This window comes from Spodoptera frugiperda, chromosome 27 (genome assembly GCF_023101765.2).
Source record: "Spodoptera frugiperda isolate SF20-4 chromosome 27, AGI-APGP_CSIRO_Sfru_2.0, whole genome shotgun sequence".
Lineage (NCBI taxonomy): Eukaryota > Metazoa > Arthropoda > Insecta > Lepidoptera > Noctuidae > Spodoptera > Spodoptera frugiperda.
The window spans coordinates 4,212,126-4,234,738 of NC_064238.1; the positions used below are offsets into that span (position 1 = coordinate 4,212,126).

Genomic DNA, 22,613 nt, shown 5'->3' on the forward strand with positions numbered 1-22,613 from the left:
ACATAGGGACCAATATGTCGCTACCAATATTGAGACTTCATCCATACGGCTGGAATCGGATCGGGCGTTTCTTCGGACCACAATCCAAGTAATCCTACAAAGTACTTCAAAGTACATTAGGTACCTACAATGGTACAATCACAACCTAGTAAAAAATAATCTACTCTACCGTACTTGAAACTTTATAGACAAAGGTAGGTGCTAGACTATATATCTTACTGTTTTTACTAATGAAATAACAAAAAACTACTTTTTTATGGAATAGGTGGCAAACGAGCAGACGAGTAGGTGACTCGTCTGCTCGTTTGCCACCGGATGGTAAGCGATCAGCTTCTATTCAAGCCAAGGCATTTTTATTTTGTTCCAATATTATTATGTCACCACTAAAACAGGACATTATTCTAATACTGAACAAGGACGTTAACTGGTTATTTAAGTTCTAACACCTTTTTCAAAGTCCTTGTTACTGAACGAAATGAAAACGGAATGGCAACTTGTCAATGTCATCTTCGTGTAAGGAAGATTTCCCGCTCTTTTTGTTTGTGCCCATGACGTTAACTTCATTTACCGCGGCAAGTTGCATTTTACAGTAAAGATTAATAAGTTTAGACATTAATAAACAGTGCCTTATCCTATAATAATCATTAAAAATGGGTATGCTAAACGCTCTTCTTGCGGAACACGATGAATATCAGTATTTGAAACTGATACAAAAAATAATTGACACAGGTTTGTTTTCACGCTAATTATTTCTTGAATTAACTTTTCTAATAACTACTTAGTGAATTTAAGTAGTAAATAACTACATGCTAGTGATGTAATCATACTTTTACTGCATTTAGTAAGTACAAACTTGATAGGCAATATTTGCTTAACCTTTGATACAGGTGACAAAAGAGTTGACAGGACTGGCGTTGGAACCTTATCTATTTTCGGGGCTATGCAAAGGTATTCCCTCAAGAATAAAACCCTGCCTTTACTGACTACTAAACGAGTATTTACCAGAGGTGTTATTGAAGAGTTACTCTGGATGATATCTGGCTCAACTGATGCTAAAGTACTTTCTTCCAAGGGTGTCCACATCTGGGATCCTAATGGATCTCGACAGTTTCTAGACAACTTGGGATTTACTGACAGAGAAGAAGGTATGTATACCATTTCGATAAGAACTATTAAAACTAGTTTACTTCTAGACAATCATATTTAAAATTACTTACCTACTTTTAATTAAGATCAAGATTATAAATAAATAAAATTCTTTTACAGGGGATCTGGGCCCAGTTTACGGTTTCCAATGGAGACATAGTGGTGCTGACTATGTTGATTGTAAAACTGATTACAAAGGCCAAGGAGTTGACCAATTGAAGAATGTTATTGAGACAATCAAGTAAGCTTGAATAATTACAATACATTTAGGTCAATTAAACATGACACTTGTCATTGATTATCCTGTATTTTGTTTCTTAATTTTAGGAATCGCCCTGCAGATAGAAGAATGCTGATATGTGCATGGAACCCATCAGATCTGAGTAAAATGGCTTTGCCTCCATGTCATTGCCTTGCTCAGTTCCATGTATCAGATGGTAAATTATCTTGTCTGCTGTACCAAAGGAGCGCAGATATGGGTCTGGGAGTTCCTTTCAATATTGCCAGCTACTCTTTACTCACACACATGATTGCACATATCACAGGATTGGAGGTAACATGATCATTTTGTTGCTATTTTCTTTCTGTAATGGCATTTGTTTTAAATCTAATTATCTAAGTAACATGGTTTCTTTGTATACAGGCTGGTGAGTTTATTCATACAACAGGAGACACCCATGTATACTTAAACCATATAGAACCGTTGAAGGTACAGTTACAAAGAACACCCACAGCTTTCCCCACATTGGAGTTTGCTCGGGAAATCAAGTCCATTGATGATTTCAAATATGAAGACTTCATCATCAAGGGATACAAGCCACAGCCTAAAATAGATATGGAAATGGCTGTTTAGAATTTTTTTCGAGATAATTAGTAATGCATTTGTTCTTAGTTATATAGGTATAAATGTCTTACTACACACAAGAAACTATTTTTTTAAGAAGCCTTCCTCTGAATTTAGAAGTATTATTTCCATGATAAGATAAAATACAAAATCAGTATTGCTATTTGCTTATGGCAATAATTGGTTTATTCCGTAATTATATTTTTTTAGTTATGTGTAAGGAAGTAGTATATGAAAATGTATTTGTATAATTATGTATTTCATGATTATTGCTTGTCAGTTACCTTATTGTTTTGCTGGAATGGACTTTGATGTCAAGCCAAATTGGTAAGTTACAAATGAATTCTTTCATTAAATATACCTGTAAATAATTATAATAAGAATTGTAAATGAAGATTAAAATCAACCAAATAATTTATTTTTTATTTTATAAAATCATTTTAATACCAAGCAATCAAAAAAAATTATCAAGAGGAGTATGCCTTACAGTTATTTTTACAGTTTATTTAAACTTAATGATAATGGTCTCATTAATCTTTATTTCAAACAGGAATTTCAGACATTTTTGCACATCAACTTCTCACATGTCTTTAAACCTTTATCAAATTCAAAAGGCCGGCTAAGCTCTTGAAACGTGTTTCGGGTGTCCATAGGCGGCGCCAATTGCTTGCCATCAGGGGTATCAGGCTATTCATCGGTGCATTTACAGGCTTATTCCATTAAAAAACCATTACTGACAGCGTGTCACGGCAGGTTGTGCAGTGGCATCCTAAGACGCGCTGCACATTCCGCGGCGTGCCGTAGCATGCCGTGGCATCCTGCTGAAAGCCCAGTCACTCTTACATCCATCAGTTTTGCTATGCGCATATTCAAAGTTGGTTGTGTCCTTATGGTGGACTGGGATTTAATTTTAATAGCCCCTCTTGGTGAAAATGAAGAGAGACAAATAAGAACTGCTAATTTGACGAAAAGTCAATTTTGGGTGCATAATTGCCGCCCACCGAAATGCTGCACAAGTTTAAACCTTATTTGAACTAGTTAGGAATCATAATTCCTCGACCCCAAAGTGACCCATACGTCTTGCGGGATGCACGTCACGTCATGCCACAGCATCCTGCGGCACGTCGCGACATCGTGGTATCAAAATAAAGTTAAATAATTTCTAAACTCATAGAAATAAGATTCAAAATAATTAGTATTAAAATCCTTTGCCATGAAGCGCCGTCCAGTAGCATGGGTATGATAATGAGTCAAGCAAGTCAAAAACAGAACCTGCAATTATATTATTTAATCATTATTATACTTGCTTATTTATACTATAAAATTAATTCCCCATAGTAATTACATTCATGGCAATGCAATCTAAAAATAATTATAATTAATCCTAATAAAATCATTACATTTTGTAAAATTCAACAATATCTAACAAATTCTTAATTTGTTGTCTTACAGCTAATCAACATCATGTGTATAATGTATGGTTTGTACATTATTTTCCTTCCATCAGGAGTCTTAAATTTGTATAGCAAAATTTTACATGCAATAGATTGCTGAAAGCAACTGAAATTGACCAAAATTATTCCCAAAAAAGCAAGTTATGTATTTTGTGAAAAAAAATACATACTAAGACAAAAAGTTTCCTTGAATTTAAAACATTTACACAGAATGTAACCAAAGCATCAGATTTTAACTAAATTCAATTGATTGCAGCAGCCATGTTTTTATTTATTTCAATAAATATATATAAATTACATTTTTACAATAGTAATCAGAAAACTGAAAAATAAGAATATTGTGATTATTCTTTGGCTAATTCTTAATAATCTTAGAAGGAAAGCAATGACATGTAACTGCCCATTAACTGCTTAATAAATATAACATAATCCATGTTAGTTAATGAAAATTTTACAAAACATCTTGTGACTGCCGTTCATCAACACATCTGATCATCTTGGGGTGGCATCTAGAAAAAAAAAAAAAATCATGTTACATTTTTATATCATTTTCCAGAAAGTTATTGGACTGAACAAGTATGTGGTAAAATATTCAATAGAATATGTTATTCATCCTGAATACTATCTATATACTAGTGACATACTTTTGTTCTTTTATTATCCAGATTTAATTAGAACAGTATATTCATTATCCAGAGAGTGAACAGTAATGAGAAGCCAATTTTACTACTAGTTCAAATAGACAGTCTTTGTTTAGCAATAATAAGTTTTAACCAAATGTCCTTCCACAAGGTCAGATGCAAAGTATAGTTTTTCTAGCACAGTGATTGATACATACCTGACCATTACTACTTGGGACGGGTAAAGCAGCCAGTTGTTCTACAAGTGCCATTGTAATCTCTGATTCCACAGTAATTTCCACCCACAATGTATCTAAAAACAAAAAAATATCAATACCTGCAACTTGAATACAGTTTCAATTTCAGTAATGACAAACTTAATTATTTAATTATAATAGCACATTAGATATAACTGCTAAAGATGTTGTCAGTAATATCCTGACAATCTGTTCAGAAAATGGGAAAAATACAAGATTGCATTGTACTTGTTGAGAACTCGGAAGGTTTAAAGAAAACTTATTATTTATTTTAAATTTAATGCCTCACATCACTATCCTGGGATTTCCTTCTGCATCATAGGCACCCGGAACAAGAATTTGTGAATTGAACAAATAATTTTTTTCTTGTTGCTTTCAATTTCACTCACCTCCTATTTGATCTCCTTTGTCAGTCACCAAATGGAAATATCCTCTGTGTGTGCCTGGTGTAGTTGGCGCTACTAACTTTAACGTAACTGTAGTGGAATGTCCTGCTGGTAAAGGTGGAACAAAGACAGGTGTGGCACCGAGTGGTTCACCTCCACCTTGGATCAGCCTACAGCTGCCTGGCCACCCCTCTGCACCAGTGTTAGCAATATTCCAACTTTGTTCAAAACTAAAAAAAAATAAGTTTATTTACTACATATTAAATAGTCTAAACATGAAAGATTTGTGATTAAGAACAATATTATTGTTTATGTAAGTGAGTCATTACTTGACCTAATAAGCAATGACTACTAACTGTGATACATTTCTTTATGTTAATGTTACTCTCTAATTAGCTTTCCATTGTATTCTTACCATGCACCAGGTCCCACAGCAGCCTCTTGAGTTTGAGCAGCTTTTAATGACATGGATGGCAGTTTAGGTGGTAATGTATAATCTAAATAACAACATATTGCTGTTTGTAAATTCCTGCAAACAAATAATTTTGTATTAAGATTTATAAACAAAGTTATACATTTATGGATCATTGTAAAATTAACACAATATACATTACCAATTACTCATGTCCAAAAAGAAGCTGGCAGTGTTATAATTAATACTAGGACCCAAGAGTCTCTGCATTTGATTAATAAGTTCATCTCTGTCCGTTGTGTTCATACAACTAAATTGCAGTAATAAATTTTGATCGATCTCTCCAACTGACGAACCGTCAATATCCATCTTATAAGAATAAATATAATATTCAGATTGGATCACAAATCACTTTGAAGGTGTTTCACCACTTCACAAAATATTGACATGCCCTTTGTTTACGTACGTCAGCTGACTTGACTGATGCACTGTAAATTCGATTGAATTTGTATTAACTAACAACAAAATACACTTCAGGCACATGAATTGTTTAAACTATTTCAGATATAGTCATAATTGTTATTATATTAAAACGAAGATTACGTCGCATTATTTGTTGAATACGGGACAAAATAGAATGATTTAGAGTTGCACCAAGTGCAATATGTCAAATATATCGCGAAATCGTAGACAAATAGAGGTGCCCTTCATAGTCATTTTCACTGTAACGACTAAAACTAAAATATAAACTTTCAAGTGAAGATAAAGTATTTTACATTTAAGTCAATCAATTTAGTTATTTTACTATTAAAGAATTATTTTTTACCAAATAATAGGCGTCGTGGGTGCGAGGCAAAAGGCGACAAGCTCAAAAAACTACTTTGACATTTGTGTTTTTGACATGACACTGACGGATAAACTTTATTATTCATTGATTGGTTCGATTGGTGCTTTGCTTTTGCTCCATTACTCGTTGTTGTATTAATTTTATTATCAGTCGGATTTCTTCAAAAGTTTTATAAAATTATTAATTAATTAACATAAAATTATCATCAATATTGTTACATTAAAATATAACATAAGAAGGAACGATTTATCTTTAAAGATTTGCCGTAATATTATATCGATAACTTTATAAATGTAAGGCTTCAGTTAATTAAATAACCACTACAAATGTTTCAAAAACATTGTAAATACGATTTAAGTGACAAAATGGAAGAAGAGCAACCAAAGAAGTTGTATTATTGTTCGTATGCAGGCTGCGCATCGTATTTTGATAGACCTTATAGACTAGCACAGCATTTTCTGGCTCATAATAACATAGTAAGTTTCATGAAGATTTAAATTGGTTATAGTCACGTTGGTTGCACATTACGGCAATTTATGTTTAAATTTTCAGAGACCCTTCCCTTGCAAACAGCCAAACTGCAACAAAGCATATACAAGCAAAAGTCACTTGGATCGTCACGTAAATTCTGTGCATTTGCCTCCAGAAAATGATGTAGTTTACAGGTAACATTCAACTTTAATTTACTTCTAACTATTTAAATCCTATTGAGCCACTGTGAACAACTTGCGACAATCAAATGCTGGAATAGTCTAGCCAAGGACGCCCACAGGGGCTTATCTCAAATATATTGTACTAGGCCATTAGTTAAACCTGCGAAAAGAGTGAAAGTGGTGAAAAATTTATTCTAATAACAATTATTATTCCTAAAGAGATAAAAGAGCTACCTACCATGAAATTTAAAAGAAAGCTAAAAATGCTTCGATACCCTAGAAGAATTTTTTAAGTATAAAAACTAAATTTTATGTTATATTAACTCTATACTTTAAGTTTTTACATTAGGGCAAAATGTGCTTAGCAAAAGATTTATTCTTATGGTGGATCTTATAAGATAACTATATTAATATAATATATTCTATTTCAGCTGTTCACAATGCAACAGATCATTTGCGAACCGTCAGAATCTCAAAAGGCATATTAATACAGTCCATGCTGTACAGTTTACCTGTGACCTGTGTAAAGTGACGTACAAAAAGAAAAACCAACTTACAGCCCACATGTATCAACACACGGGTATAAAAGCCTTCAAGTAAGTAACTTTGAAATAAGTTTTAATATGTGTATTTTATACTAGCTACTTCCGCGCGGTTTCTCCCGCTCTGCTTGGCTCCTATTGGTCATAGCGTGATGTTTTATAGCCTATAGCCTTCCTCGATAAATGGACTATCCAACACAAAAAGAATTACTCAAATCGGACCAGTAGTTCCGGAGATTAGCGCGTTCAAACAAACAAACAAACTCTGCAGCTTTATAATATTAGTATAGTATAGATAAATCATGCAATTAGTTCATTAATATTTACCTGTTGTTATTTCCAGATGTGATATTTGCAAAGAAACATTTGTTAGTCTTTACCAAAAAAAACGACACATGAGATACCACAAAACTTACAAATGTGAAGATTGTGATATAGTTTTTGATCATTGGTCAAAATATCAGAAACACAAAAAAGCTAAACATGTTCCGAGTTGTGAGTATTTAATTCAATTACTTAAAATAATGTACAGTTTAATACCTGCTTTTTTTCCTGAAGGATATCAAGGTGCTAAGGTACAGTATTCATAAGGTACATGCTTCACTACACTTCTCAGTTGATAAGCAAGGAGGAATTTAAATACCATAAACTAGAGCAATAAAGGTACTTCCCCTGCAGAATCAAAACTCATCCATAAATCCATCCATAAACTAACATGTATTTTTCTAGTTTAACCTTTGTAGTAATTATCATGTAGATAGATCCAATGAGAATGCTAACATTTCCTTTTTGTATATTATGTACTAACTACTGATTTCAATTAAATTAAATTACTTTCTATAAAGTGACTTAATTGGCGTTTTGCTTATTCAAAAGATTGAAATTAATTAATATTTTTTATGTTATAAAATAAGTTTAAGGCAGAGAGACTTTACGGTTTCCTTTGTTCTAGACACGTCGACACCTCAAAATCTTAAATCATTAAAATCGTTGTTAGAGAGCAATGTTACTGTTATACAGCCGAAAATAAATTTATGGCTCCCCGGTGGGGCTGAGCGTCGTATGTTGCTGTCACCTTCGGCCGAAGGCTACGCCGAAGGTGAAAAAATATTTTTTAACTAATTTAAATTAGTAGAATTTAGGAATAACTTTCATTCACTTTCATTGAATTGAATATACTTTGGATTCCATGCTTATTATTATTTTTTCATTTCAGCATTTGTTTGTAATGAATGTAAAAGAACATTCAAGGAAAGAGGTCACATTGTAAGACATCTGAAAACACATGGCCATAAAAAAATTACCAAAACATTCCCTTGTCCCTATGAAAATTGTCCAAGGTAATCATACATAATAATATTCTACTAAATAATCTATTTTCAATATATATAATTTTTGTATATATTTTTTATTCTTTTGACGTCTTCTTTAGGGATGGACATTAGAAAAATCTTCCACAAATTTTTAGGCTATCTCGATACTCGCAGCATATTATTTAATTCTCATTGAAGTTTTTTTATTAAATGTGTGTGTTATTTAGTTGTGCAGTCGGTTATATATACTACGTGTATTTTACTTGTCAAACTTGCTGTTTGTATTTTTGACCGAGCCCTGAGGTGTATTCAGAGTTACAGTTTTACAGAACCGTGAGTTGAAAAGTCTTTTTTTTTTAAGGATATATTGACCTCTCCCGTTTGTATATGTTTTATTAAACCACCACGCTTATGCCCAATGGCGCCGGAAATTCTAGTTTATGCCTACTTACATATTTCTGCTCACAGATAAAGGAACCTCTGTTCACTGTGGTTTTTGGGCAGAGAGTCAGCCGCGTCTAAACACGTGGATTTACCCACATATTTATTAATGTAGTGTCATTTTTAAGAATGATAAATTGAACGACGCAAGATTTCATCGTTTTTTTTTCTAAAAAAAAATACCTATCCATGTAGCCGTACATCCCATCACTTAATACGAATGGCTTTCACTTATACGCATAACACTGCGTTACTTCAGTTTTCATTTCAGTTAGATTTTAATTGAATTAGAACATTCCGGTTGGTTTTAGGCTAAGTTAACTATCGCATTCCGAATGATTTAACAAAAACGAAAGTGATACAGCTAAAATATTAAGGAATTTTCAAAATATCAGCAACTCTCAAGAGTGATACTGAAACGTTACTGAATCAGTCAGCCGCACCTTCCTTAAAGCACATTGAGGTATGTTACTGAAATATTACTAATCTATTTTCAATATATCTAAATTTTTATAAATTTATTTATTTGTTAGATTTTTACAACTGCTTTAATTTCTTTTTAGGTTTTACTCCATTAATTAAGATTAGTTATAGAAACAGCATATTATGGTAAACCATAGAGGGGAAAATATTCCAAAAATGCACACTATTTCTGTGAGGCACACCCTATCTATTCACCTAAGGTAAACTATTGTTGCATCTGTAAAGTTATTAGAGTTAAACTAAAATATTACAACTCGTGATTGATATTTAGTTTTCTTTTTTATAAGTAGTTTTACAGGTTTTATTATTACTTTATTAAACAATTAAAATTCTTATAATGTTTCAGGCTAAGTTAAACTATCATATGCAATTACATAACAAAGTGAAACCAGAGGTGGTACCAAAAACTGGCAAAGATCGGAAACCTCGAAAAGATGAAGGAACTTTCAAAATATCAACAGCTCTCAAGTTATCTGGATTGCCAGTGCCACCTGAAAAAACTGTTACTTCAAACAGGGCCGTGAATTTATCCGTGAAACCTGAACACATAGAGGTTGAGGTTGATGTTCACGTCTGAACAGTATTTAGTAATTTATTGACACTATGTTGTAGTTTTTAAGAATATCTTATTATAAACGAGAATGGGAAAGCTTGACCACTACTGCATTCTAATAGATATTTTCTTGATCACATGTTTTGATGCTTGTGTACCACATTAATTAAATTAGTTATGAAGAAACTGGGTGAATAGAATTCATAGTGTGAATAAATACAGAAGAGGGGTATATATATGTAGGGAAAATATTCTAGCACCTATTTACCTCATTTTATGGTATGGTATGGTACATTCGGCCATCTGTAAACTCGGCTTGTATTATAACTTTTAGAATTCTAGAGGAACAGATCTTATATCTTGTTTGTTTATAGATAATATAAGATTGTAGGAAAGAATCTACTTATAAAAACTAGAGATGTAAGTATATTGACACCTTCATGTTTATTATTACTTTTTTTTTTAATTTGATTACACTGGGAAGTACCTGGTATTCTTTTTACATATTTGCTATGTAGTAGAGTACAAACAATATGAAAACCGCCTCTATTTTTAATATAATAAATAGTAAACATGAAAGTACTTAAAAAACTTGATGTTTGTTTAGTGTTAGAAGACAAACAAAACATTTCCTATTAGTACTTAGTTTATCTTACTAATGATATTGATAGTTAAATGTCGTAATTTAAAATATTTGAATAAATGGTTGGTTTAATTTTCTTTTAATTGTAGTAACTAGCAATTAGTACAATAATAGCTGACATTAAAATTGTGCTGATAATATTGAGTGAAAATTACTTAAATTGTAATTTGTGATTCGTTGTACAATAAATTATACAGTTGAGGATAAAACAATGTTCTTTAAAGTATTTTGGTTTTAAATTAAATAGTACTTTTGTTAGTCACAGACGTTGTGTAAAAAACATTGAATGCATTTTTGTAAGATTGATTTTGTGCAATAAATTCTTTTAACCCTCTTAACAAAATGGTATTCTTTATATTCCATTAATTTAAAAAAGAAAAATGCAACCTCAATAACTAATATTTTACATAGGGCAAGATTCAACTGCGATTTTTTTAGACCAAGAAACATTATAATCAGATGACGTTGACAGAAGAATTATTACTTTGACAGCTGTTGATATGATGACAAAGACAGATTGACAAAGTATAAAAACCGATGCAGTACTATATAGTAAACTGAAAAGTAAAAACTTAATTTTTCTAGCAAATAGAAACGTAGAAAAAGTTAGTTTCCTATACGAAAACTCCGCTCAAGTAAAGTCAGTGGCCTATATTGTAACAATGGAATTTCATTTAAATATTTTCACTTTAAATTGTTGGTAAGTTTCATTTCATTCTAAGACAACTCTATAATATATTCCTAGGTCTCACGATAGATATTAAAACAAAATATTCCTATCTCTAATTTTCTATACTTTGGTCGTTATACTTGACCACTTTTTAAAACTTTTCTGTGAGAAATTATTTACAACTTTTATATTGATTTTAATTCATTATCAACCAATAAAATGTTCGTTTTGGTACTTTGTCAAAGCTAAGGCAAACCTCAAAGTTCAATTAGAGTAGGTACTTATTATTCTTAATTGAAACCAATGTGTTCCAGATATTAAAATTATTATTGTTAATTTTGTCAAACCTATTTCTGTTTGTACTAAATAAAAGTGTGATATTATATGTTTTATATCACAGCCATGTTTTAAATATGAAAGATTGTTTGTTTGGATATTTGTCCATTGATCAAGCTGAAACTATGGAACGAATTTTGAGTTATAGGATACTTTTAATCCTAGGGGAATACTGTTGGCAGGCCAATCCCTGGCTAGTAAGAAATATGTTTCAATTTCAGGGGCATACCAGTAGTATCAAAAAATCGTACGGAGCGTTATGAAGCCATAGCCAAATACTTACAAGAGAGTTCTCATACAATAGTCTGTCTACAAGAAGTCTGGAGTGAGAAAGATTATTTGTACTTAAAAGACAGTTTGAAAACCAATCTCCCTTATTCACACTACTTTTACAGGTAATTCAGTCTAAACAATATGTTATTTGTTTTTATTGACACTAGAATCATATAGGCATGAAATCCATTAATTCTGTAATTTGTCAGTTCTATAGTTCTATAGCCAAGATGATAATAATAAAAGCTAATATTTGTCATAGCAATTTGTAGCTTTATAACCCAAAACAAGTATGAAAGTAATGACTATGAAAAATGAATGTACCTATTTCATTCCTTATTTTACAGTGGTGTACTTGGGTCAGGCCTATGTATATTTTCGAAATGGATAATGCAAGATGTATTCTTCCATCAATGGCCTCTAAATGGTTACATTCACAAGATACATCATGGAGATTGGTTTGGAGGTAAAGGAGTCGGACTCTGCCGTATTAAGTATGGTAACAGACTAATTAATGTATATTGTACACATGTGAGTAGTGAGTACCTATATCACTTAACACATTTAAATGTTACAGTCAAAACTCTTTACCAGTCTAAAGTATCTTTAGTTGATTTTGCACTAAAAACCTTTCTAAAACTGGAGAAATGGGAAGGAAATGCTATTTCTCCCTTAAACATATACTTGGATTAAATTGTCTTCCTAATTAGACTGATTAAGAGTTTTGACTGTATCTAACATAAAACATAACATATAACCATGTTTATCAGTCATCTCTTAACATCATACAGAAATGAGGCTAAGTGTAAGATAAAAAGTATTGTCAATTTAACTGTGACATGATTCTTTATCTGTGATACAGCATTTTGGTATTAGCATTATCAGATTATAACATTATATGCAACAGTCTGTATATACAAACACTACATACAAATATTACTAATGTGTTTAGTGACCAAAATAATACACCAGTTTTATATACTACTTGGAAATTCCCCTAAATACTTTCAATACTACTAAACTAAATTGAATACTGTAATTAATATCATATTATGCCCTGCATTAATGATACATTTCACTAACCCATTTCAAAACCCCATCTCTAATTCCTTCATCATCAAATCATGTTAATTATTATAAATAAGTACTAATAAATAAACAATGACTTTTTAGGGAACAGAGAGTAAAGTTCCCTAAGCAAAGGAGGATCCTCCGACCAGGCGAGGTGATCATGCCTGGCGGGCGTTCTGCCCTACTGTTGTTCGTCATATTATGTGTGATGCAGGATATTTATGACGTCATCCATTGATTTGCTCGTCGATAGTCTATGTGCGACTTCTGTCATCTGTCACTTGTCAGAGTGTCGCCACAACTTATTTTTGTAATTTATTAATTAAATTATCATGGTATCTTTAATTTCAGCTTCATGCGGAGTATCATGAAGATGATATTTATTTGGCTCATAGAATGTTGCAAGCATATTCAACAGCTGAATTTGTTAACTTGACTACAGGACCCGCCGACATATCCATATTAGCTGGGGATCTCAATGCTGGACCGGGAGATTTATCTTTCAAGTAAAATATTTATTACTTGCTCTAGTGTCAAAATTAAAATTTATGCAAAGACATCAAGATCAAACCCTCTTTACCCTAAAGAAGTAGTCAGAGGTGCATGTTATTCACACCCACTTTTCACCAGTTATATTATGAATCCTTTGAAATGGGGTAGTCTCTAGTCATTAAAGTCTAGTGCATTCACCATATACTGGGCACAACTACGAATATTCGAAAAACCTAAAATATTACGCCTTCAAATCTGCGCTGATTTTTACTTTTAATCTTCAAAAACTGTTGACTTAAACATATGTTTATTTCCAGGATAATCACCCAATTGCCACCATTGGTAGACCCTTTCTCTGAAGATCCAACAAAACCCAAATCCCTTGGAACTTCTGACTGTGCTAACAATAGCTATTCAGACCCTAATCAAGTGAAGATATGTCCAGAAGGAAAGAGGATAGATCATATTTTGTATAAACTTAACCCAGCCTGGGGCGTAAGTAGAATTACTAATGTTTACAGTAACTCATAGCCAAGATTGGTTTGTATAATCACTTGCCTACTATTTTTTGTTTCAGGCTGAAGTAATACAGTTTGGCAACCCATTACCTGATAGAGTGCCTGGCAAAGAGTTCTCCTATTCTGATCACAATGCAGTTTCCTTAGAATTACTTGTGAAACCACTTGACAATAAATATATAGAAAAACAGGCTGACATTGGCGATACATTCGATGACACAGCTACCCAAGCTATTAAAGTTTGTGAAGAAGCTATGACTAACTTGTCAAAATCTAAAACATTGTACTTGACAGTCGGTGGTTTGATCCTGATGTTCCTAATTGGCACCGTTGGTTATTGGCCAAACAGTATAATCTATGATGTAATCAAATTATTCATCACTGGACTTTGCTTCTATTATCTTATAATGGGATCGTTATGGCACAGGATTGAAATGAACAGCTTGAAGGCTGGATTGACTGCTTTAGAAAACTTCTGCAGAACAAGAATTGAGTCGAAGATAGCCACTGATTAAACTTTGCTTTACTGCCTACGCCCTAACTAAAAGCATATCAAAGAGTACATATTAAATATCAAATACTATATATTTATAATAAGGAATTGGAACATTCCTACATTAACCGCGTTTATGATATTCTTATGAGGCTGTTGACTTAATAATTGATTAGAAAATAAGTAAATGAAGTAATAATATAATTATAATCAAGCAAGTATTACATGGAATCGTCAGAAATTGTGAACTCTGCCTAGAAATGTGAATGTATGTAAAGGTGCTAAGGATGCAAAGAGCTACATTTTTCTCTCAAATATCACGCAATATTATGTTGTTTTTAACTATTTCTTACTTTAATGCTATTAAAAGTGAAATATTTTTAAACCTATAAATCTATAATGCAATTTACTCTATAAATGACACTATTTAAATGTTTATTATGTAATGATTAATAATATAATTATTTCAATCAAAATAATCAAGTATTTAAAGCATTTCGTGATATTTTATCTCGCAATAATATTTATTATGTTAATTACCTATGAAGTTACTTAAATATTCTCTTATTTCTATGATTAAATGAAGATAAAAATAAAATCCGCTTTTTTTACTTAAATTATTTGTGATGAATGCTTTAGTTGAGTGTTGTCGCAATTTTAATTCATTATTATATTATCTATTCAATATCCTTACTCTTGTGAAGGTCTGCCCTATCCCAGAGTTCTGTCAAGAGCAATTTTCTATAAAAAAAATAAAATAAAAAGCTATGAAACAAATAAATAGAATGAATATGCTTAATGAGTGTACACAGAAGAGCCCCTCTGAGAAACTACTCAACTTGCAAATTATAAATATACAAACCGCTATCATCTAGTGTGAGGATCTTTTGTGCCACAACTCTTTAATGTAAAAATCATTTTTTTAAAAAGAGTAACGATGGAGTTTCTTGCTCGTTCTTCTCCATTCGAAGCAACACTTTGGAACGAGCGCCTAGCTTCACTGACAGATAGACTGACGGACAATTCAATTTGACATTTCAAAAGTGCCTTATTTAGGATTAATTGAAATAAATGCTTTGACTTTGACTTTAATTTGTTCAACAATTTAGTTGTATAACTTTCCAATTATGATGGGTAGTATGGGCTAAAAGGTACTTGTCTTCTACGATCTTTCAATCTTATCAGATTATTTCAGACCATTGGTATCCCACATGCAAACATTGCTTACTGAAACTAAATCAAAAGATAAAAGGTTTTCACTTATTCCAATAAAACAAATATTTATTTCTAAAACTTAACATATAATTACATTATAGTCAGATTAACGTAAATATCACAATTTATACTAATATTATTATTCATATTATATTACTATTTATTATAAGATACATTTGCAGATCATAAAATATACTAAAAAAACAAAAATTCAAGATGTTCACTGTTCATGTTCAAGTTCATACTTTGGTTGAGTAAAATAAGGAATGTACAATTTAGAAATATCTTAGTTTAAGAGACTTGTATTGTGATGCAATATCTATTACCTATAAGAATTAACATTAAGTAGCACCAAGCCACTAATATTCGGTTTCATAATAAGCAAAAAAAGTTTATATCACATTTTTATACTTTCGGATCGTTTTGATTTTGCTCATCGTAGTCGAGTAAAGGTTGTGTTTCGGAGTTCGTGGATATAGCTGATACGGTATTATCCAGGGATCCGTAGACTGACGGACGCACTTCTACAGCGGGTGTTTCCGTATCCACTGTGAGATTAGGAGCTGAGCTAGACGGTATAGCTTGCTCGCTGACCAATCTTGAGCTTTCGTCATATCCGCGCGCCATTTGATACATTGATTTACCGCGCAGTCTCCGACTGAAGGAGCTTCCTGTTGGAATTAGTTAAAGGAATTAAGGTAATATAATTACACAACCTTCAGTTGCTTGAAGGCCACTCAGGATACTCTTTTACTTGATAACACATTGTCTATATTTAAATTAGTTTTTGTATACCTATTTAAAGCCTGTTTAAGTGTTATTTAAATATTAATACAATTCTTATAAAAATAAATAATCGTTACATACCAACAACACCAAGGTGCTCAGATATATCTCTCTTGACATCAGATACATCCCACATAGCGAGGAAAGATCCAAGGCATGATGGCGATGGATTTTCCGGAGACACGTAGGGTTTGTAAGAGAAACTGTAGTGGTGAGCGATTGCTGCTAAGAACATTTCTATGCAAATCAGAAAGTCCTGTAAAGAAAATTTATTTATTAATACATACATTTCCTAGAGGATATTGCGCGACAGTTCTTCTTCATTCAGCTCGTCATATGAAATCATCGCTAAACATTTGGGAGAGTCTTCCAATACGCAACTGCCATCAAGAAAACGGACCCGAATTCAATTTCCGGTTGAGCAAATATTAAAGATTGACTCAATAGTAAAGATAATTTTTAATGGTGTCAGTTAGGATCGACCCTTAATAAAATACTCTGGCAAAATGTGTGCATAGTAATGTGTTACATAGATCGAATATGTGCATTGTGCAATGCAGTATAGCTCTGCCTACCTTCAAACGGAGAAAGAAGCGTGATGTTACATTATTGGAATACACAATAGATCTGACTACAATATTGTCCTATTTAAAACCAAGCAAACGCGACCAGTATCTAAGTACAATTAATTCAGTATTGCGTAAAATACTTTTGACATAATTACGAAACTCTTTAATAGTACAAAGTAGTTTCCCCAGACTATCGATAGAATTAGAATTAAAATATTCTACTCCAATGGAGATGGTTTTCAAGGGCAACTAGTTTTCGTTTTTACATCTTATTAAGAATTCTCATAAAATTTAAAAACTGACCTGCAACTTTGAAGACATGATTTTTATCTTATCCGAATCTGAGATATCAAATATTGTGGATATCACTCCGCAATAAACCAATATGTTAATTATAACTCCTTGGCTGGAAGTAGAAAATACGTTATTAGATTACATAATAGAATATCAAGTATTCAAAAAAATCTGAATAAACTATAATAAAAAAAAACTTACAAGAAAGAGAAGAACACCACAGCTTTGATACATAAGAATTTACCAATTGGTTTCATTGGTTTTAATTCAGTTTTGTTGGCTCTGTAGAACAATACGAGACAGTACATGGCAACAAATTGTGACAAGTTGTTGATTGCTATCATGTATGGGAAGGCGACTTTTGGACTGAAGTCACTCTCTCCATAAACTCCACATAGTTCACAGATCATTGATATAACAGTTGTGATTGGCCTCACTACTGTGTATTGAAGGATTCCATGCTTGCAGTTATGAACAAATTCACTAAAACAAAAAAAAAACCCACAATTATTATAAATGCGAAAGTTTGTGAGTTACCATGTTTGTGTGTATGTTTGTTTATTTGTTACTCAATCACATCAAAACTGCAGAAGGCATTGGGATGAAATTTGGATCAGGGGTAGATTATGGTCTGGAATAACACATAGGTTACTTTTTATTCTAAGGGTATGCAAGCCAAGCAGGTTACATATAAACATTTCTCCTTGATTAAATATATCTTCTTGTTTGTTATCACAACTGAAGTATAAAAACAATAATTCTTTTATCATGTACTTAACTAATTGACATAATTATCATTGAGGAGAAAAGTAACTTATTGATGGCAAATAGTACATAATGATAATAGAAAATAAATTCATAATGTAATTTATTAGAACTTTGGTGTTAAAAGAATGTTTATGTATATATAAAAAGGTATAAAGATGATAGCTTGTGTTAGTTTAACATCTTACTAATATCAAAAGTTTTTGAGTTTATGTGTTTGCATGTATGTTTGTTACTCAATGACATCAAAATCTCTGAAGGGATTGGAATGAGGTTTGGAAGAGGGGTAGATTATAGTCTGGAATAACACATAGGATACTTTTTATCCCACCACGACAGAAGCTATTGATTTTATACTTTTATTTGTGTTTGCATCCATATAATAAATATCTCATTGTTATATTGAAGTGTTATGTATGTTACACATTTTAATCTTTGTTTATAAAAGTTGTCTTGTACAGCTGCAAACTTGAAACTTGTAGATAACAACTTTACATTCAACCAAGCATGTCAAGTATAATAGATCCCACCCAAAACATAAATGTGAAAGGCTGCCAAGTTCGATAATATTGGAATGCTTCGCCTATAAAAGAAGTGAGATCTAAATAAGTACCAAGTTCCATACACAGACCTCAGTTAAAAATGATATAACAAATTGGCAAGTTTTCACACACTTTGTTATAAACCTACTAAACGCAATGAGTTATACCTAATGCGCTCTAACAAGGTGCGGCTGACAGATTCAGTAACGTTTCGTATCACTCTTGAAAGTTGCTGCAATTTAAAAATTATGCCTTAATATTTTAGCTATATCACATTCGTATTATGTTAAATCATTCGGAAGCGTAGTTAATTAAATTAAAACCAACCGGAATGTTCTAGTATTCAATTAAAATCTAATGAAATGAAAAATAAAGTAAAGTGTTATGCGTATAACGTAAAGCCATAGTCGTGTTTAGTGATGGGATGTACGGCTACGATGGATAGGTAGTCGATATTTTTTAGAATAAAAAACGAAAATCGTGCGTCGTTCAATTATCATTCTTAAAAAACCTTTAATTACGTGGGTAAATCCACTGTAGACGCGGCTCTCTCTGCCCAAACCACAGTGACATTATCTGAGCAGAAATATGTAGTAGGCATTTTTCTAGACATTTCCGGCGCCATTGATAATGCGTGGTGGTACTTAATCTAACATATACAAACTAATATATCCTTTTTTTCTTCACGGTTCTGTATAACTGTAACTCTGAAACACCTCAGGGCTCGGTCATAAAATATTTATTTTGACAAGTATATACACGTAGTTAGACTGCACAACTAAATAACACACACATTTAATAAAAAAATTAAAGAGAATTAAATGTATGCTGCGAGTATCGATAGCGATAAAAAAAGATTTTTCTAATGTCCATCCCTAAAGAAAGACGTCAACGTCATACTGGCATCTGTCAGCCGCACCTTGTTAGAGCGCATTAGGTATAGGTATATAATTTTCTATTAAAACTTGCCAAGTTATATCATTTTTAACTGAGGCCTGTGTATGGAACTTGGTACTTATTTAGATCTCACTTCTTTTATAGGCGAAGCATTCCAATATTATCGAACTTGGCAGCCTTTCACATTTATGTTTTGGGTGGGATTTCATTTATTTTTGTAAGGTTTATTTTCTTTTTTTCTTATTTTACTTTTCTTTGACTAAATACAAACCTTCGTAACGAATTTTAGGTCGCTACGACCATTGGAAGATATAGATAATTTTTTTGTTTTAGTTCCTTAGGGGTATGAATTTACACCTTCATTATTTTTAAAACCGACTCACACTTGGCCATTTTCAGATTTTTTCCTTTACTTTGACCTAAAGACCTACCTCCATGCCAAATTTCAAGTCAATACGACCATTAGAAGTGGTCTAGGTTTTTGATGAGTGAGTGAGTCAGTCAGTCAGTGAGTGTATAGTAAAAATAGCGATTTTCTGACGTCGATATCTCAATACCTACAATAGGTACATTTATGAAATTTTGTATTTTAGATAAGCAAGTAGATCTCGACAGATACTAGAAATTTCATATGCGTAGATAAAATAGATTTTGAGTTATAGGTGGGTCGAACTTGGCCCGAAATGGTTCGTGTAATATAACCCACGGCCGGTGTGTCGGTTTTTTGCTCGAACTTGGCGGACACACTGCCGTGTGTCTAGATAACCTTGGACAAACCCTTAGTTAAGTAAAGGTTATTGCTTCCATACATTGTTTCTACTTTTCAATTTAGGATGGTAATCTAGAATATTCTAAATATAATGTACAAAGTACAAACATAATGTTATGGACTAAGTTATCACATTTTATCTAATACTTTTATTTTTAAGTATGACTGATAAGTATCAATTCATATCTTGTGTTATCAAAATTTATATAAACAAATAAATACAGTTTAGCATTTAAAAAAATAAGTTCAGACTCAGTGGAATGGAAAAGCCCATGTTTATTGGGAACAGTTGATGATGAAATTGGATTCAGTGATATTGATATTATTTTTTATTATTGTTCCATTTCAGGGCAAAGGGAAAGGCAAAATATCAAAAGTGATGTTAATAAATTGACATTATCTTATTAATATGTATGTTCTTTACATAATCACGGGACCACAGGGTCCCAGACCTTTGGAAGGCGTATGAGGGGCCGAAGCCAACTCGCAGAGGCCCATTGAACAATTTTAATCTAAATGTAAGGGGACATTATTAATATTATTATGTGAATTATTTATTTATTTATTTATTCAATTTCCATATAATTACATTACAATATACTAAGCCCCACAAAACCAAAAAATGTTTGAGAGTTTGTGTTTTTGTGTGTGTATGTTTCTTACTGAATCATGTGAAAATGGGTACAGGTATCGATATCAAATTTGGAACAGGGGCAGATTATGGTCTGGAATAACGTATAGCATCATATTGTACCTCCTTTTTATCATCAGACACCTGACGAAGCCACTGGCAGAAGTTGTTTGTAATTATTATGACAATATCCAATAGCTCTTACCTTCCCATTTCCCATGGTGTCAAACAGCAAAGGGGGAAAATATGATAAACTTGTGGTTTAGTCTCCAAAAGTGCTTCCAAGTCATGATCTTCATTGAGATAGTTCAACAAATACTTCATAAAGTTATAGATTACATAAGCTTCATAGCATTCTCTTAGAGAATCAACATAAATTGATTGTTCTGGGAATTCCAGGCCTATCCAAGCATTTAAAGCATATATTGGTACCATCCATAATATCCTGGAAAATAACACATTAATTAGTTATTTAGGTTCAGAGGAAAATGCTTAATTAAATTAACAGGTAACCATGAAACTTTGTATGTCACTGTTGGACCTAAATGGAACAAAATAGTTGCATATTTAAAGTAATCTTTATTCCAAACTTTCATGTGAACCTACTTGATTTTTTAGTTCTATGTTTTACTTTGGTATTTAAGTATTATAATCAAATTACTATATTAATTAACAAACTATACACATAGCTTACCTTATAATATGTTTCTGTAGTATTGGTTTCGTATAATGTACAACATGTTGTGTTATTTGCCATATGGAGATGGGTACGGCGAGAAGAACAAACCCTCCACCCACCAATGAACCTTGATCCGACTTTTTAAATCCATTGTTTATCGAATGGGCGATGAGGATCGGTACTAATACAATAATGAATACAACATAAAGTGCTATCAAGAAAGGCCTAATCCAAAGTCTCCACTGTCTTAAAAAAGATAAAATTGTGGAAGAACACATTATAAAACTTTACTATTTTGTACCCTTTACGTGCCAAACATAATACTTTCTTCACTTTTTGTTTCTCGATTCAGCATATAAGCCCACTGTGAAGAAGCCTATGGCTACACAAAATTAAAATAATAATTTATATAATAACAATAAACTCGTACAAAGCAATATTAATGTATTTCACAATGTTAAATTATTGCTGGTTTCTGTTTTCTATATTTTCTGACAACAAATTGACGTAAAGATGTGATGACAAAGATACAAGATGACACAGGAGCAAACGTCAAACGAAACAGCTGACAGTCAAGAAAATAGTTTTTCAGTAATAATTATTATCAACCCTATTTACTTTTCACGGTTTTCATGGATTTTCTACTGAAGTTTTATTATCTTTACTCCATAACTTCGTAGAAATAGAATTTAAATATTTCTATCATTTTATAAAATTCAAAACTGTTTCTTTATTTATTTAATTTAGTAATTTAGATGAAGCAAAGAAATAAGCCATTCTTACTATTAGAATTTAGAATACTGAAATTTAATTTATATAAGATAATCAAATAATTTATTAATTTATAGATCATTGATTAAGTTAAAACTTGTTTCCAACTTGGTTATTTATTATTATTTTTAATCCTTGTAATTCTTAGGACTTGAACATTTGGGAGAAACAGAGAACAGTAGATATAATTAGTAATGAATCTGACAGAGACAATCGGTACAACTCTGACGTCACGAAACAATTTTATG

The 22,613-nt window shown here is 32.0% G+C and overlaps 5 protein-coding genes across 5 annotated transcripts; 3 read left to right on the top strand and 2 right to left on the bottom strand.

Moving 5' to 3' along the window:
- The first annotated feature begins 518 nt into the window (after positions 1-518).
- LOC118263325 (thymidylate synthase) lies at positions 519-2,404 on the top strand. The gene is made up of 5 exons (XM_035575245.2): positions 519-729; positions 888-1,145; positions 1,267-1,387; positions 1,474-1,699; positions 1,790-2,404. The coding sequence occupies exons 1-5, from the start codon at positions 651-653 to the stop codon at positions 1,997-1,999; spliced, it is 894 nt and encodes a 297-aa protein (XP_035431138.1). The 5' UTR covers positions 519-650; the 3' UTR covers positions 2,000-2,404.
- LOC118263326 (protein ILRUN) lies at positions 2,387-5,786 on the bottom strand. The gene is made up of 5 exons (XM_035575246.2): positions 5,322-5,786; positions 5,123-5,236; positions 4,711-4,937; positions 4,283-4,377; positions 2,387-3,953 (listed from the first exon to the last, which is right to left on the bottom strand). The coding sequence occupies exons 1-5, from the start codon at positions 5,486-5,488 to the stop codon at positions 3,924-3,926; spliced, it is 633 nt and encodes a 210-aa protein (XP_035431139.1). The 5' UTR covers positions 5,489-5,786; the 3' UTR covers positions 2,387-3,923.
- A 151-nt stretch (positions 5,787-5,937) lies between these two features.
- Positions 5,938-10,544, top strand: LOC118263328 (transcription factor IIIA-like). Its single transcript, XM_050705628.1, has 7 exons — positions 5,938-6,442; positions 6,519-6,631; positions 7,051-7,215; positions 7,505-7,656; positions 8,114-8,260; positions 8,378-8,501; positions 9,723-10,544. The coding sequence occupies exons 1-7, from the start codon at positions 6,293-6,295 to the stop codon at positions 9,973-9,975; spliced, it is 1,104 nt and encodes a 367-aa protein (XP_050561585.1). The 5' UTR covers positions 5,938-6,292; the 3' UTR covers positions 9,976-10,544.
- Positions 10,545-11,102: 558 nt separating this feature from the next.
- Positions 11,103-15,045, top strand: LOC118263741 (putative neutral sphingomyelinase). The gene is made up of 6 exons (XM_035575905.2): positions 11,103-11,294; positions 11,822-11,995; positions 12,221-12,404; positions 13,296-13,450; positions 13,754-13,931; positions 14,014-15,045. Exons 1-6 carry the CDS (start codon positions 11,257-11,259, stop codon positions 14,467-14,469), a joined length of 1,185 nt encoding a protein of 394 aa, XP_035431798.2. The 5' UTR covers positions 11,103-11,256; the 3' UTR covers positions 14,470-15,045.
- A 682-nt stretch (positions 15,046-15,727) lies between these two features.
- LOC118263632 (transmembrane protein 184C) lies at positions 15,728-22,115 on the bottom strand. Its single transcript, XM_035575731.2, has 6 exons — positions 21,610-22,115; positions 21,121-21,360; positions 17,513-17,794; positions 17,321-17,423; positions 16,530-16,704; positions 15,728-16,333 (listed from the first exon to the last, which is right to left on the bottom strand). The coding sequence occupies exons 1-6, from the start codon at positions 21,870-21,872 to the stop codon at positions 16,068-16,070; spliced, it is 1,329 nt and encodes a 442-aa protein (XP_035431624.1). The 5' UTR covers positions 21,873-22,115; the 3' UTR covers positions 15,728-16,067.
- Positions 22,116-22,613: the final 498 nt, after the last annotated feature.

Coding starts and splice junctions, on each gene's coding strand:
- LOC118263741 (XM_035575905.2), top strand. CDS start 11,257: ATGGAATTTCATTTAAATATTTTCACTTTAAATTGTTG. Junction 11,295..11,821: donor ATTTTCACTTTAAATTGTTG/GTAAGTTTCATT, acceptor TTTCAATTTCAG/GGGCATACCAGTAGTATCAA. Junction 13,932..14,013: donor AACTTAACCCAGCCTGGGGC/GTAAGTAGAATT, acceptor TTTTTGTTTCAG/GCTGAAGTAATACAGTTTGG.
- LOC118263632 (XM_035575731.2), bottom strand. CDS start 21,872: ATGTGTTCTTCCACAATTTTATCTTTTTTAAGACAGTGGAGACTTTGG. Junction 17,795..21,120: donor ACACCATGGGAAATGGGAAG/GTAAGAGCTATT, acceptor TTTTTGTTTTAG/TGAATTTGTTCATAACTGCA. Junction 17,424..17,512: donor GTGGTGTTCTTCTCTTTCTT/GTAAGTTTTTTT, acceptor TTCTACTTCCAG/CCAAGGAGTTATAATTAACA.
- LOC118263328 (XM_050705628.1), top strand. CDS start 6,293: ATGTTTCAAAAACATTGTAAATACGATTTAAGTGACAAAATGGAAGAA. Junction 7,216..7,504: donor ACGGGTATAAAAGCCTTCAA/GTAAGTAACTTT, acceptor TGTTATTTCCAG/ATGTGATATTTGCAAAGAAA. Junction 7,657..8,113: donor AGCTAAACATGTTCCGAGTT/GTGAGTATTTAA, acceptor CCTTTGTTCTAG/ACACGTCGACACCTCAAAAT.
- LOC118263326 (XM_035575246.2), bottom strand. CDS start 5,488: ATGGATATTGACGGTTCGTCAGTTGGAGAGATCGATCAAAATTTATTA. Junction 4,938..5,122: donor GCTGTGGGACCTGGTGCATG/GTAAGAATACAA, acceptor ATTTTTTTTTAG/TTTTGAACAAAGTTGGAATA. Junction 4,378..4,710: donor CAAAGGAGATCAAATAGGAG/GTGAGTGAAATT, acceptor TTTTGTTTTTAG/ATACATTGTGGGTGGAAATT.
- LOC118263325 (XM_035575245.2), top strand. CDS start 651: ATGGGTATGCTAAACGCTCTTCTTGCGGAACACGATGAATATCAGTAT. Junction 730..887: donor ACAAAAAATAATTGACACAG/GTTTGTTTTCAC, acceptor CCTTTGATACAG/GTGACAAAAGAGTTGACAGG. Junction 1,146..1,266: donor ATTTACTGACAGAGAAGAAG/GTATGTATACCA, acceptor ATTCTTTTACAG/GGGATCTGGGCCCAGTTTAC.